This window comes from Leptodactylus fuscus, chromosome 6 (assembly GCF_031893055.1).
Source record: "Leptodactylus fuscus isolate aLepFus1 chromosome 6, aLepFus1.hap2, whole genome shotgun sequence".
In the NCBI taxonomy this organism is placed as follows: Eukaryota; Metazoa; Chordata; class Amphibia; order Anura; family Leptodactylidae; genus Leptodactylus; species Leptodactylus fuscus.
Window position 1 is genome coordinate 23325790 of NC_134270.1, and position 14712 is coordinate 23340501.

The 14712-nt window shown below is 52.7% G+C and overlaps 1 protein-coding gene across 1 annotated transcript in view; it reads left to right on the forward strand.

The window, feature by feature from the left end:
• TEX2 (testis expressed 2) overlaps positions 1 to 14712 on the forward strand; it is a 33510-nt gene extending 18798 nt beyond the window's left edge. The window contains exons 2-12 of the mRNA XM_075279570.1: positions 3250 to 4810; positions 5591 to 5791; positions 5997 to 6306; positions 6483 to 6730; positions 7289 to 7429; positions 7953 to 8052; positions 9408 to 9540; positions 10580 to 10702; positions 10975 to 11184; positions 12357 to 12477; positions 12620 to 14712. Of these exons, the coding sequence (XP_075135671.1) occupies positions 3275 to 4810; positions 5591 to 5791; positions 5997 to 6306; positions 6483 to 6730; positions 7289 to 7429; positions 7953 to 8052; positions 9408 to 9540; positions 10580 to 10702; positions 10975 to 11184; positions 12357 to 12477; positions 12620 to 12724 (3228 nt within the window). The 5' untranslated portion in view covers positions 3250 to 3274 and the 3' untranslated portion in view covers positions 12725 to 14712. The remainder of the gene's footprint in view (positions 1 to 3249; positions 4811 to 5590; positions 5792 to 5996; positions 6307 to 6482; positions 6731 to 7288; positions 7430 to 7952; positions 8053 to 9407; positions 9541 to 10579; positions 10703 to 10974; positions 11185 to 12356; positions 12478 to 12619) is intronic.

Here is a 14712-nt window from a genome sequence, read left to right on the forward strand (position 1 = left end):
ATTTCACAGTTTGATGCAACATTTCATCACCATCATCATTATCACGAGCTTAATGGCACATTATACTCTGAGGTGTTACTTGGGGCCAATTATTCTCTTAAAATAGAGGCAAAGGAGGGTGTCTGCAGGCATCCTGCCTTTTCCTTGCAGTTGTCAGTGCAGGGCCATGTCCTCTGTTCATAGTTGTCAGTGCAGGGCCATGTCCTCTCCTCACAGTTGTCAGTGCAGGGCCATGTCCTCTCCTAGCAGTGGTTAGTGCAGGGCCATGTCCTCTCCTCACAGTTGTCAGTGCAGGGCCATGTCCTCTCCTCGCAGTGGTCAGTGCAGGGCCATGTCCTCTCCTCACAGTGGTCAGTGCATGGCCATGTCCTCTCCTAGCAGTGGTTAGTGCAGGGCCATGTCCTCTCCTCGCAGTGGTCCGTGTAGGGCCATGTCCTCTGTTCACAGTTGTCAGTGCAGGGCCATGTCCTCTCCTAGCAGTGGTCAGTGCAGGGCCATGTCCTCTCCTAGCAGTTGTCAGTGCAGGGCCATGTCCTCTGTTCACAGTTGTCAGTGCATGGCCATGTCCTCTCCTTGCAGTGGTCAGTGCAGGGCCATGTACTCTGTTCGTAGTGGTCAGTGCAGGGCCATGTACTCTGTTCGTAGTGGTCAGTGCAGGGCCATGTCCTCTCCTCGCAGTGGTCATTGCAGGGCCATGTCCTCTCCTCACAGTGGTCAGTGCAGGGCCATGTCCTCTCCTCGCAGTGGTCAGTGCAAGGCCATGTTCTCTCCTCGCAGTGGTCAGTGCAGGGCCATGTCCTCTCCTAGCAGTGGTTAGTGCAGGGCCATGTCCTCTCCTCGCAGTGGTCAGTGTAGGGCCATGTCCTCTGTTCACAGTTGTCAGTGCAGGGCCATGTCCTCTCCTAGCAGTGGTCAGTGCAGGGCCATGTCCTCTCCTAGCAGTTGTCAGTGCAGGGCCATGTCCTCTGTTCACAGTTGTCAGTGCAGGGCCATGTCCTCTCCTTGCAGTGGTCAGTGGAGGGCCATGTACTCTGTTCGTAGTGGTCAGTGCAGGGCCATGTCCTCTCCTCGCAGTGGTCATTGCAGGGCCATGTCCTCTCCTCACAGTGGTCAGTGCAGGGCCATGTCCTCTCCTCGCAGTGGTCAGTGCAAGGCCATGTTCTCTCCTCGCAGTGGTCAGTGCAGGGCCATGTCCTCTCCTTGCAGTGGTCAGTGCAGGGCCATGTCCTCTCCTCGCAGCGGTCAGTGCAGGGCCATGTCCTCTCCTCGCAGTGGTCAGTGCAGGGCCATGTCCTCTCCTCGCAGTGGTCAGTGCAGGGCCATGTCCTCTCCTCGCAGTGGTCAGTGCAGGGCCATGTCCTCTCCTCGCAGTGGTCAGTGCAGGGCCATGTCCTCTGTTCGTAGTTGTCAGTGCATGGCCATGTCCTCTCCTAGCAGTGGTCAGTGCAGGGCCATGTCCTCTTCTTTCAGTAGTCAGTGCAGGGCCATGTCCTCTCCTTTCAGTGGTCAGTGCAGGGCCATGTCCTCTCCTTTCAGTGGTCAGTGCAGGGCCATGTCCTCTTCTTTCAGTGGTCAGTGCAGGGCCATGTCCTCTCCTTGCAGTGGTCAGTGCAGGGCCATGTCCTCTCCTTTCAGTGGTCAGTGCAGGGCCATGTCCTCTCCTTTCAGTGGTCAGTGCAGGGCCATGTCCTCTTCTTTCAGTGGTCAGTGCAGGGCCATGTCCTCTCCTCGCAGTGGTCAGTGCAGGGCCATGTCCTCTCCTCGCAGTGGTCAGTGCAGGGCCATGTCCTCTCCTCGCAGTGGTCAGTGCAGGGCCATGTCCTCTGTTCGTAGTTGTCAGTGCAGGGCCATGTCCTCTCCTAGCAGTGGTCAGTGCAGGGCCATGTCCTCTCCTTTCAGTGGTCAGTGCAGGGCCATGTCCTCTCCTTTCAGTGGTCAGTGCAGGGCCATGTCCTCTCCTTTCAGTGGTCAGTGCAGGGCCATGTCCTCTGTTCGCAGTGGTTAGTGCAGGGCCATGTCCTCTCGCAGTGGTCAGTGCAGGGCCATGTCCTCTGTTCGTAGTGGTTAGTGCAGGGCCATGTCCTCTCGCAGTGGTCAGTGCAGGGCCATGTCCTCTGTTCGTAGTGGTCAGTGCAGGGCCATGTCCTCTCGCAGTGGTCAGTGCAGGGCCATGTCCTCTGTTCATAGTGGTTAGTGCAGGGCCATGTCCTCTCGCAGTGGTTAGTGCAGGGCCATGTCCTCTCGCAGTGGTCAGTGCAGGGCCATGTCCTCTCCTCGCAGTGGTCAGTGCAGGGCCATGTCCTCTCCTTGCAGTGGTCAGTGCAGGGCCATGTCCTCTCCTCGCAGTGGTCAGTGCAGGGCCATGTCCTCTCGTAGTGGTCAGTGCAGGGCCATGTCCTCTCGTAGTGGTCAGTGCAGGGCCATGTCCTCTCCTCGCAGTGGTTAGTGCAGGGCCATGTCATCTCCTTGCAGTGGTCAGTGCAGGGCCATGTCCTCTCCTCGCAGTGGTCAGTGCAGGGCCATGTCCTCTCGTAGTGGTCAGTGCAGGGCCATGTCCTCTCCTCGCAGTGGTCAGTGCAGGGCCATGTCCTCTCCTCGCAGTGGTCAGTGCAGGGCCATGTCCTCTCGTAGTGGTCAGTGCAGGGCCATGTCCTCTCCTCGCAGTGGTTAGTGCAGGGCCATGTCCTCTCCTCGCAGTGGTCAGTGCAGGGCCATGTCCTCTCCTCGCAGTGGTCAGTGCAGGGCCATGTCCTCTCGTAGTGGTCAGTGCAGGGCCATGTCCTCTCGTAGTGGTCAGTGCAGGGCCATGTCCTCTCCTCGCAGTGGTTAGTGCAGGGCCATGTCATCTCCTTGCAGTGGTCAGTGCAGGGCCATGTCCTCTCCTCGCAGTGGTCAGTGCAGGGCCATGTCCTCTCGTAGTGGTCAGTGCAGGGCCATGTCCTCTCCTCGCAGTGGTCAGTGCAGGGCCATGTCCTCTCCTCGCAGTGGTCAGTGCAGGGCCATGTCCTCTCGTAGTGGTCAGTGCAGGGCCATGTCCTCTCCTCGCAGTGGTTAGTGCAGGGCCATGTCCTCTCCTCGCAGTGGTCAGTGCAGGGCCATGTCCTCTCCTCGCAGTGGTCAGTGCAGGGCCATGTCCTCTCCTCGCAGTGGTCAGTGCAGGGCCATGTCCTCTCCTCGCAGTGGTGTGTGGGGCTTCTCCTCAGTGGGGAGTCTCCTCTCTGACTTTTTCTGTTTTGTGTTCTTTTGTAGGTCCTGATACTCTGGTGAGAGTGCAATGACCAGTTTGGACGGCAGCCATGGAGAGAAACCACGCCAAACCTCTGCCAAGTCAACCGCACCCAAAGTGGAGGTCCAGCGTTCTGTGTCCCGAGAGACCATCACCATCCGCTTCTCAGCCATGGGGAAGGAAGAGGAAGAGGAGGAGGAGACTCTCAGTGAGGATATGGATGACCAGAACATTGTAACTGCAGTGGAGGCCAGTGAGGACCTCTGCTTTGATGGCAGTACACACATGATCTCTAGCCCTGCTACCTCCCCTGCTGATGCCATGGTAGAGTTTCCAATGCCAACACCGCTGCCTGCCTCCAAGACAACCGCACCCACTGTCAAGACCACAGATGCTCTTCTTCAGTCCAAGCCCTTCAGTGCCGTGCCGTTACCCCTGTTAACATCTCACACTAGTCTAGACTCAGCCAACATCTCCCCTCCGACAGAGCAGAAGCCATCTCTGGTCTCTTCACCATCCAAAGTGCTTGCATTGTCTATGGTTTCCCCTGTTGTCTCCAGTCCAAAGCCTTTCTTGAGCTTAGTCAAGTCTCTTTCTACAGAAGTGGAACCTAAAGAGTCTGCCGCACCCATAAGGCACAGGCACTTAATGAAATCCCTGGTGAAATCTCTGTCCACTGACACCTCAAAGCAGGAGGGGGAGGGCAGCTCGTACCGGCCGCCCGACTCAAAACTCAACCTGCACCTGTTCAAACAGTTTACTCAGCCCCGAGTGACTGGTGGAGACTCCAAGACAGCCCCATCTTCTCCAATCACATCCCCATCTGATGGCCGATCCTTCTTCAAGGTCACCGAAGTGGAGGCTAAGATTGAAGACACTAAGAGACGCTTTTCAGAGGTCATTTATGAGCCCTTTCAGCTGCTCAGTAAAATCATGGGCGATGAGTCTTCAAGCTACAGGTCCAAAGCCTTATCTTCTAGTGCTTCAGAGCTCTCCAGCCTGTCCAGTCTCAATGGGCACCTTGAGACAAACAACAATTACAGCATCAAGGAGGAGGAAGGAGATGCTGAGAATGATGACTACACGCCCGAGTCCAATCCTCCAAAGGACGAGAAGACGCTAGAGCACAAGAAGGAGCCTGGAGCATCTCCATCAGTGAGTAAGTCTGCTACCCTGGCTCTGGAGAAATGCTCCCTGTCTGCACTGGCCAGTAAGGAGGACGAGGAGTTCACTGAGCTCTACTCTGAAGACTTTGACTTTGAGGATGAGGAGGATGGTGCTGTGGAGGCTCCTGAGGAGGGAGCTGGGGCCTCTGCTGCTGCTGAAGATGAAGGTGATGAGTATGAACAGCCTGGTGAAGTTCCTGCCCTGACTCTGTACTTCCTCATTCTCTGCGTCTATGCTTATTTTGTACTCCCCCTCCCGAGTTACATTGAAGGACTTTGTTTGGGTGTGGCCTTTGGTTTCATGGCTGCTATTGCCATCATTTGGCTTTTTGCATCTCCTCGGTCTCTACATCGCCGTCTGCGCCAACATGAGACGCCGGCTGAGCCGCTGATCATAACTGAGCCTGACATATGGAAGGTAGGTCATCATGGGCGGCTCATGGGACAGCCTGTAAATGAGAGCTGTAGACCCTCCCATCCTTTCCTGACCCCTACCACTCAAAGCCATGTGCTTGACACCTGTAGGCCACAATCTGTCACAATCGCATGTGTGTGTTGTGGCGCAATAACCTCTGCACCCTCTGTATCATAACTGCCCCAATTTAATACTACTCCCCCTGGTGTCCTAGTTTCCATAGGACATGACTGTTAATTAATGGGGTTGTCGCATTAAACACACTTATTCCAATTTACCGGCCCTCCATTTACTGCTTTGAGCTACTTGAGATTTACAGCCCCAGCGGTCCCATAGCAGTGAATTGAGTATTTATCACGTAAGAGCACTGGGGCCTCATTCACATGGAGGAGACTTGAGGAACTTTGTCCCCCCCATTCCCCGTGTCCCTGGAGAACCCACCCGTTAGACTCCCTGCTATGTCACACTTATCCCCTATTCTCTGGGCCAACCCCTTTAATAGTTATAACACAACCTCCAAACAACCAAATACTAAAATAGGGCTCTGGGCTCCTAGGGTGGGTCTGCTGTCACATCCCGGCCGTCTTTTATGAATATTTGGGCAATATGGCATCTAACTATCCTGTGTATGTCATGTGATGTATACACATCATTATAGATCACCGCAGGGTTGCCTCTTAAGCAGGGTCACTGCCTCCATCTTCCTCCTTTTGAGGGATTTCCAGTGCCAGTGACCCAATGAGGATTATAAGGCCCTACCCGTTTACTGTCTATGTCTCCTAGGGATGGATGAATGAAATCCAAAGCTATGACCCGGAGACGTATCATGCTACCCTCACCCAGTCTGTGTTCGTCCGCCTGGAAGGTTCCACGCTGCGCCTGTCCAAACCCAACAAGAACGTGTCTCGTAGAGCTGCCTACAATGAGGCCAAACCAGACGTCACCTACATCAGCCAGAAGATCTATGACCTGGTGGATAGCAAGGTGAGTGGAGCCTGCGCGGTAGCCATGTTGTACTGTATTGTATATCATGTTTTATGATAATTAGGAGAGCTGCCATGTTGTTTGGTAACGAGGGGCTTCCACCATACTGTTTGCTAATGACTGATGTCCTCCATAATATATGGTAATGAGATGATATGATATCTGCCATTACCTGCTGATAACAGCCATCTCTTGCTGCCCGCAGGTCCATCTTGTTCCGCAGAGTCTGGCCCGGAAGCGTCTCTGGAATAAGAAGTATCCCATCTGTCTGGAGCTCACCCGTCAGGAAGACTTCATGTCTAAGGCCCAAGGGGATAAAGAGAGCACAGAAGAGAAAGGGGACACCTCGGCGGAGGATGGCAAAAAGAATGGGGCACCTAGTGGCAAAGACCAAGTGCTTTACCTGTTTGGTAGAACTGGCAGAGAAAAGGAGGAATGGTTCCATAGGTTTCTGCTGGCTTCCAAGATGAAGGCTGACCTGAAGAAAGCAGGAGGAACGGCCGCCTTAAAGTCAGGTATGACTGACGCATTGCAGCCCACACAATGGCGGTTCCATACAACCGTGCTGCTTGATCAGATGTCTCCTATATAAGGGGATAAGACCTGACCTGGACTTAGAGCCTTGACTTTACACCCAAGGAGACTCTGTGACTACAGGCGGACAGTTGTATATACCGGTTTGTCTCCCCAGGGCACCTGCTCACCCACAGCAGACAGGGCAGCCAGTCCGGGCTCCTGACTCACAGCCGTAGCAGCAGTAAGGGCAGCATGGATGAAGTGATGTCCCAGGCCCGGGCCAAGGAGCTGCCCACAAATGTCAGGCAGAAGTTTCTACTGGACTACAGTGTGTATATGGCTCGATGTATCCCACAGGAGGAGAAGAGCCCAGACGAGAGCCCCATCACCAGTGCCAACAGCAGTCCCACAGCCACAAAGAAGGTAAGAGGGCTGGAGATGGTCACCTGCTGCGGGCACCAGGGCCTCACTGTGTAGTATATGGGGCATGAATGGCGCATTGTGAATGTATCAAGGAGGGGGTTAGTAAACATTCACGTTACTCATGGGTTTGGTTTGTGATAAGGTGAGGGGCTAATGAGGCTCCATGTTACTCAGGGGTGTGACGTGTGATGAGGTGAGGGGTTAATGAGGCTCCATGTTACTCAGGGGTGTGACATGTGATGAGGTGAAGGGTTAATGAGGCTCCATGTTACTCAGGGGTGTGACATGTGATGAGGTGAAGGGATCCCTAAGCCTCCTTGTTACTCACGATAAGTCAGTAGAGTCCAGGAACCTCCATGTTACTTGGGGACGTGGTTATTATGTGTCTCAGGACAACTGCTCATGGTGCAGGTGGTGGGGTCCGTAAATCTTTATTACTTTGGATTTCGGATGGTCAATGATCCCCATGTTTTTCAGGGGTGTGGTTTATGTTAAGGCGGGGGTCCATGATCCTCCATGTTACTTGGGTGCTTGGTTAATGTGTGTGTCTCTGGACAGGTGCTGGTGGAGCGGGCGGTCCTGGAGCAGCAGGCTTGGGTCAATGCTCTGCTCGGGAGAATGTTCTGGGATTTCCTGAGAGAGAAGTATTGGTCTGACCTGGTGTCAAAGAAAATCCAGATGAAGCTGAGTAAGATAAAGGTTGGTGTTTCCTCACAGTCCAGGGGAGGGGTATATACAACAAGTCACCACTACTCTTATCACTGTGAATGCTGAGATGGAAGGGGTTAATGATTACTGGCCTGTATTCAGACATTACTCATCAGAGCAGTCGATGGGATTTAACCCTATCCTGGCAGATGCCGCCCTCCCCTTCCCCGCTCAGCAGCACTAAGCCACTTTCCTCATCCTGCTGTGACATGAGATCAGCTGCCGCCGCCGGCACATGTCTGGGTAATAAATCCTCAGCATATCCGTAATGGTCACGTGGTTGCTGTATGCTGCAGCTTCACACACCTCAGAGCTAATGTTTCCTCCCCCTACCACCCCCCTCTGAACATTGGGAAACCTGCCCTAATGTCCGTGAGGTGTCCCTCTTGTTCTCTGGACACTCCTAACGCCCTATATTCAGTGTATTTGGGGGTACATGATCTCCCTGGACCCGACCCCTTTCCCAGTCACAGGGCGTTAATATGATGACATTGTGCCGATCATGTCCCCACAGCTGCCATACTTCATGAATGAACTGACGCTGACTGAGCTGGATATGGGGGTGTCTGTGCCGAAAATCTTGCAAGCCTATCAACCAACCATAGACCACAGAGGTAATAATAGTCTCCTCACGGGGTGGAGAACAAGACGACAGTGTCTCCACCTGCACTATAATCCCTGATGATGGTGGAGCGCAACACTGCAGTCTCTGCACCTGCGCTATAATCCCTGATGGTGGAGAACAACACTACAGTGTCTCCACCTGCGCTATAATCCCTGATGATGATGGAGCGCAACACTGCAGTCTCTGTACCTGTGCTATAATCCCTGATGGTGGCGCGCAGCACTACAGTGTCTCAACCTGCGCTGTAATCCCTGATGATGGAGGAGCGCAACACTGCAGTCTCTGCACCTGCGCTATAATCCCTGATGGTGGAGCGCAACACTGCAGTGTCTCCACCTGCGCTGTAATCCCTGATGATGGTGGAGCGCAACACTGCAGTCTCTGCACCTGCGCTATAATCCCTGATGGTGGAGCGCAACACTACAGTGTCTCCACCTGCGCTATAATCCCTGATGATGGTGGAGCGCAACACTACAGTGTCTCCACCTGCGCTATAATCCCTGATGATGGAGCGCAACACTGCAGTCTCTGTACCTGCGCTATAATCCCTGATGGTGGAGCACAACACTACAGTGTCTCCACCTGCGCTATAATCCCAGAGGGTGGTGCGCAGCACTACATTCTCTACACCTGTGCTATAATTCCTGATGATGATGGAGCGCAACACTGCAGTCTCTGTACCTGCGCTATAATCCCTGATGGTGGAGCACAACACTACAGTGTCTCCACCTGCACTATAATCCCTGATGGTGGAGCGCAACACTACAGTGTCTCCACCTGCGCTATAATCCCTGATGATGATGGAGCGCAACACTGCAGTCCCTGCACCTGCGCTATAATCCCTGATGGTGGAGCGCAGCACTACAGTGTCTCCACCTGCGCTGTAATCCCTGATGATGATGGAGCGCAACACTGCAGTCCCTGCACCTGTGCTATAATCCCTGATGGTGGCGCGCAGCACTACAGTGTCTCCACCTGCACTATAATCCCTGATGGTGGAGCGCAATACTACAGTGTCTCCACCTGCGCTATAATCCCTGATGATGGAGAACAACACTACAGTGTCTCCACCTGCGCTATAATCCCTGATGATGATGGAGCGCAACACTGCAGTCTCTGCACCTGCGCTGTAATCCCTGATGATGGAGCGCAACACTACAGTGTCTCCACCTGCGCTATAATCCCTGATGATGGTGGAGCGCAACACTGCAGTCCCTGCACCTGCGCTATAATCCCTGATGATGGAGCACAACACTACAGTCTCTTGACCTGCACTGTATTGAATGACTGTGGAGCAGACCTTACGGTGGTGTGACTGGTTTCTCTCACTGTTGTTGGTTTCAGGTCTCTGGACGGATCTAGAGATTTCGTACACTGGATCTTTCCTTATGACATTAGAAACAAAAATGAATCTGGCCCGGCTGGGGAAGGAGCCACTCGGAGAAGCCTTCAAAGTGGGGGAGACTGGAAAAGAGGGGTGAGCCATCCACAGAGGATCAAGGATTAATATAGGATTGTGGGTGAAGTAGATGATATAGAGTAATGGTGGATGCTGAATAGAGTTGACAATGGGGTAGTGGTGGATGATGGGTGGACTAGACAGGGTTGCGATGGATGGATGAATGGAGGGTGGAGTAGAAGGTTTGGAGTAGTGGATGATACTGGCTGCTGTAGGTAATAATGGAGTAGTGGTAGACGTTGGGTTAGTGGTGGATAATGGGTAGAGTAGATGCCATGGAGTAGTGGTGGATGGTGGGAGGAGTATATATAGTGTAGTGATTGATATTGGGTGGAGGATGCTGTACAGTAATAGACTATGTAGGGGTAGTAGCAGATGCTAGGTGGAGTAAATGATATCGGGTAGTGCTGGATGGAGTAGATGATATTGGGCAGTGGTGGACGCTGGGTGGAGGAGATGATGTAGGAGGAGGGGGTACACCTCAGTATTAATGTGTCTCTTCATCTTTCTCTCTGCCTCCGCCCCTGGATTTCTGATGGGTGAGTGTAATGTAATGAGCGGAGCTCCACCTGTCACATGACACTGACTGTGGGTGCAGCTTAGGGACTGTAAATAATGGTAATGGGCCTAAAAAGTTATTTACTCCAGGAGCCATTAATCTTACCCCCTGAATATTATACAGATCTGCAGCCTCCCCATGTGTTAGTCCCCCACCCCTCCTCAGCTCTGTGTGTATACAGCCCCCCTCCCCTGTGTGTGTTAGTCCCCCACCCCTCCTCAGCTCTGTGTGTATACAGCCCCCCTCCCCTGTGTGTGTTAGTCCTCATCCCTTCCATTTGTAAACAGCTTTTCCCCCTCCCTACCCCATGTTGATTCTCCGCTACCCCCTTTTTATTTGTATAACTTCTGCCCAACCTGTGATGTAGATACTTACCTTAGGTCAGGAATGGCGCTTCTCGCACTGATGTCTGGATCCTATGACTACCCACAATGCCTTGCAGGTTATGCTGTATACATGGAGGCTGAGTGGTGCTCATATCTCTCCTGTCTCTATCAGCACCAGACCCAGAGCTTATTACTTGGCGGACAGCGATGAGGAGTCGTCCAGCGCAGGGTCATCTGATGAAGAAGATGCAACAGAGATATCTGGTGATCGGCAGCAGATGCCTGGAGCAGAGGGGTAAGATCCTACCCAACCTGATCACATGACCAAAAACCACCTGTGTATAGCTCACAGGCAGGGTCACATATATGACTGACAGATGTGCTTAGGTCACATGTGATAGGTGTGTCTTCTGTTTAGGTCACATGTGTGATAGGTGTGTCTTCTGTTTAGGGATATATCTTCTTCTCAGAGGTGGGGTCACATGGACCGTCTGTGTGCAAGGCCTCTGTCCAGGCACCGGGCCCTCTCTGCGGTCCTATCCTCTAGTTTTACGCTCTCTCTTGCAGGTACACCGGTCCTCATCGCACAAGCAAGATCATGAGATTTGTAGATAAAATCACCAAGTCCAAATATTTTCAAAAAGCGACAGAGACAGAGTTTATAAAGAAGAAGATTGAAGAGGTGTCAAACACCCCCCTGCTTCTGACCGTGGAGGTGCAGGAGTGCAAAGGAACGCTGGCCATCAACATCCCCCCTCCCCCAACTGACCGAATATGGTGAGTTATGGCACTGCAGAGGACACACATCACAATACAGCAGGGGAAAGGATGCAGAGCATTCTCTCCCCTCCTCTGCTGTGCATCCTCTACCCTGCTGTCTTTCCTCTGCATTTTCTCCCCTCCTGTGTTGTGCTCTGTGATCTCTGCAGTCTCTCCCCTGCTGTGTTCTGCTCTCTGTCCTTTGCAGTCTCTCCTCTGCTGTGTTCTGCTCTCTGTCCTTTGCAGTCTCTCCTCTCCCCTGCAGTGTTCTGCTCTCTGTCCTTTGCAGTCTCTCCTCTCCCCTGCAGTGTTCTGCTCTCTGTCCTTTGCAGTCTCTCCTCTGCTGTGTTCTGCTCTCTGTCCTTTGCAGTCTCTCCTCTGCTGTGTTCTGCTCTCTGTCCTTTGCAGTCTCTCCTCTCATCTGCTGTGTTCTGCTCTCTGTCCGTTGCAGTCTCTCCTCTCCCCTGCTGTGTCCTGCTGTATGTCCTTTGCAGTCTCTCCTCTCCCCTGCTTTGTTCTGCTCTCTGTCCTTTGCAGTCTCCCCCCTGCTGTGTTCTGCTCTCTGTCCTTTGCAGTCTCTCCTCTCATCTGCTGTGTTCTGCTCTCTATCCGTTGCAGTCTCTCCTCTCCCCTGCTGTGTCCTGCTGTATGTCCTTTGCAGTCTCTCCTCTCCCCTGCTGTGTTCTGCTCTCTGTCCTTTGCAGTCTCCTCTCCCCTGCTGTATGTCCTTTGCAGTCTCCTCTCCCCTGCTGTGTCCTGCTGTATGTCCTTTGCAGTCTCTCCTCTCCCCTGCTGTGTTCTGCTCTCTATCCTTTGCAGTCTCTCCTCTCCCCTGCTGTGTTCTGCTCTCTATCCTTTACAGTCTCTCCTCTCCCCTGCTGTGTTCTGCTCTCTGTCCTTTGCAGTCTCCTCTCCCCTGCTCTCTGTCCTTTGCAGTCTCTCCTCTCCCCTGCTGTGTTCTCCTCTCTGTCCTTTGCAGTCTCCTCTCCCCTGATCCTCTATCATAGTCTATGGTATTTCCAAACTCTCCAGCTGTTCTCAGTGCATGCTGGGATTTTTCTCTCCAAAAATGGTGGAGCCGCTTTCCTAGGGGGATAGGACCATAGTACACAGTCTTCCTTGCAGGCGGCTCAGATTTGTACATGTTTTGTCCTTGGGATCACGTCACAGATTTTCTTTCTGCACACAAGGTACGGATTTCGAACACCCCCACATCTGGAGCTAAAGGCGCGGCCAAAACTTGGGGAGAGGGAGGTGACGCTTGCACATGTCACAGAGTGGATTGAGAAGAAGCTGGAGCAGGAATTTCAGGTGAGATGGACAAGATGTCGGTCAGGTAATGGATCTGGGCATGTGACTCCCTGTAAATGGCTGATGGGATGAGCGGTGGGGAAGGACTGTGTCCCACTTTATGGTGCCGTATACCTGACATGTTTTCTTCTCTCCCCCGCAGAAAATCTTTGTCATGCCAAACATGGATGACGTGTACGTGACCATCATGCACTCGGCTATGGACCCCCGATCCAGCAGAGAGGCGGAGGAGACGGAGACTCACTGACCGTGGGCCTGCTGTTTACAGTATTACTGACTTTTCCATTGGGTTGTGAGCCGTGCTGTATCCGTCACGCACCACCACTGTGCCATTGAGGGGCTGCCGTGGTGCTGGGACTGAGAGCACCTCCCCCTGGAAGTGGAGACTGCAGTCAGCAATGGATCTGATGAGAGACGAGCACAGCGTCAATCTGACTGTATGTCCCATCCCCCCTTCCCTACTGCTGCTCCTCCGCTCTACTAACAGGTCACATGACCAGACTGCAGGGAGACCTTCATTGTCTTCCCCTACAGTGAGCATTGGACGGCATGTGCTGGGGAGTATAAGATGGCGAGGCTCCTGCTGCTGCAGCACATTGCACCTGCAGTTGCCTCCCTATATAGTCCCCAGCGTCTACACTGTGTCGCCGCACTGCCCTCTCCTTCCCCCCCAAACTCCAGCACTTCTCTCCTGTACGAGGTGGACGCTGTCAAACCAAAGCTGATTGGAAGGATGTGATTGGGGAGGGTGGCGCTGTGACGCAATGTGGCTGTTGGAGTACGAGGACCAATGTCACAGGCACTACACACATGATGAGCACTTTTTACACATTTGCTTCATTGAGAAGGAAGCTCCGCCTATAACACGCGCCGCAGCGGCGTCATCCATTGAAGGGTTTATTACCGGAATGAAGGAGCCATAACCCAGCAGTACAGCCGCTCCACCAGCAGGGGGCTGAGCTGTACACCATGACCAAATCTTTCTCCTGTGCAGCGTCATCCCCTGCTGGCAGTGAGGGGTATTACACTACATTCCGCAACTTCACCTCCAGTGCTGCCCGTCAGCGGAGCTGTCCCTAGACACCTATCTATATTTATAATATTTGCGCTATTAACCCCGTGAAAGGTAAAATTGCGCCATCTCCCCGTGATTAGAAGTTTTATTTATTGTATGACGCTATTTTTGTGTGATCTGTATAGAAGGAGCAGAAGATGCTTTATATCGTGACGTACAATCAGTCTCCTGTCCCTCTGACTGTTCTGCCTGTCAGAGTGCTCGGACACTTGATGATAAGGTTTTAGCAGTGCCACACATGTATACACACGCGACTGCATTAACTCTAGAGGTAAGATGGCCGCTGCTAATGCCATAACACCTCTCCCGCCCTAGATTTTATTTTTTTACAGCTTTGCGGAGTTGAGTTCTGGTAATTTGCCAAGTTTCCCTTGTTTACAGCGATGTTGGATTTTCAGATGATTTTATCGAGATTTATTTTTGGGGTTTTTTTGTTCATTTTTTTTTTTTAACCTTTGTTTCTCTACGTTTTCTGTCTGTGCGTCTCGTCTGAGCTCGTGGCAGCATTTGTCTTCTATGTGCAATGATTGTTCTATTTATCCTGACACCTGGGCCATTAACCCACTCAGTGCTGGAAGCCGTTGCATTGTCCAGCAAGGAATGTGTTAAAGCCGCCTCGTCAATGTTACTTAATTTGCTGTGGACTGTGGAAGTTTGTGGGGGGCAGGGCAAGGACAGTGCTCCGGGGTCTACTCCGCCTGTACAGTGTCTATCAGTGCTGCACCAACTATGGGATCCCCAAGTTCTGATTGATGACTGTGAAATCTCCATGTGGAGTCACAAACACGGCTCTGCTGGTTGGCTGGGAGGAGCCCATGTGACTAGCGTATTGGTGTTCTGCGCTGAGAATCGGTCCTGTAAATATGCTGGTAAATTGTGGTAATCCCCTCCCCTTCACATCTGACAGTTCACAGCAAACGGTAACTGCACTACATGGCGAGATGCGGGTGACTGCAGGGGAGTGTAGGGGTTAACGTCTGCACCGTCACGGCCCGCGCTCCCAGCTCTGCTGCGTTCACACTGCACTTGATCATATTTGTGAGTGATCAGAATCTGCTCAATGTTTTATTAAATAAAAAAAATCTTTCTGCCATGTCTAAGCCGAGGTCTTTATCCAGCCAAGTAAACAGGCGGAGCAGGATAGCGCTGCACTGAATGGC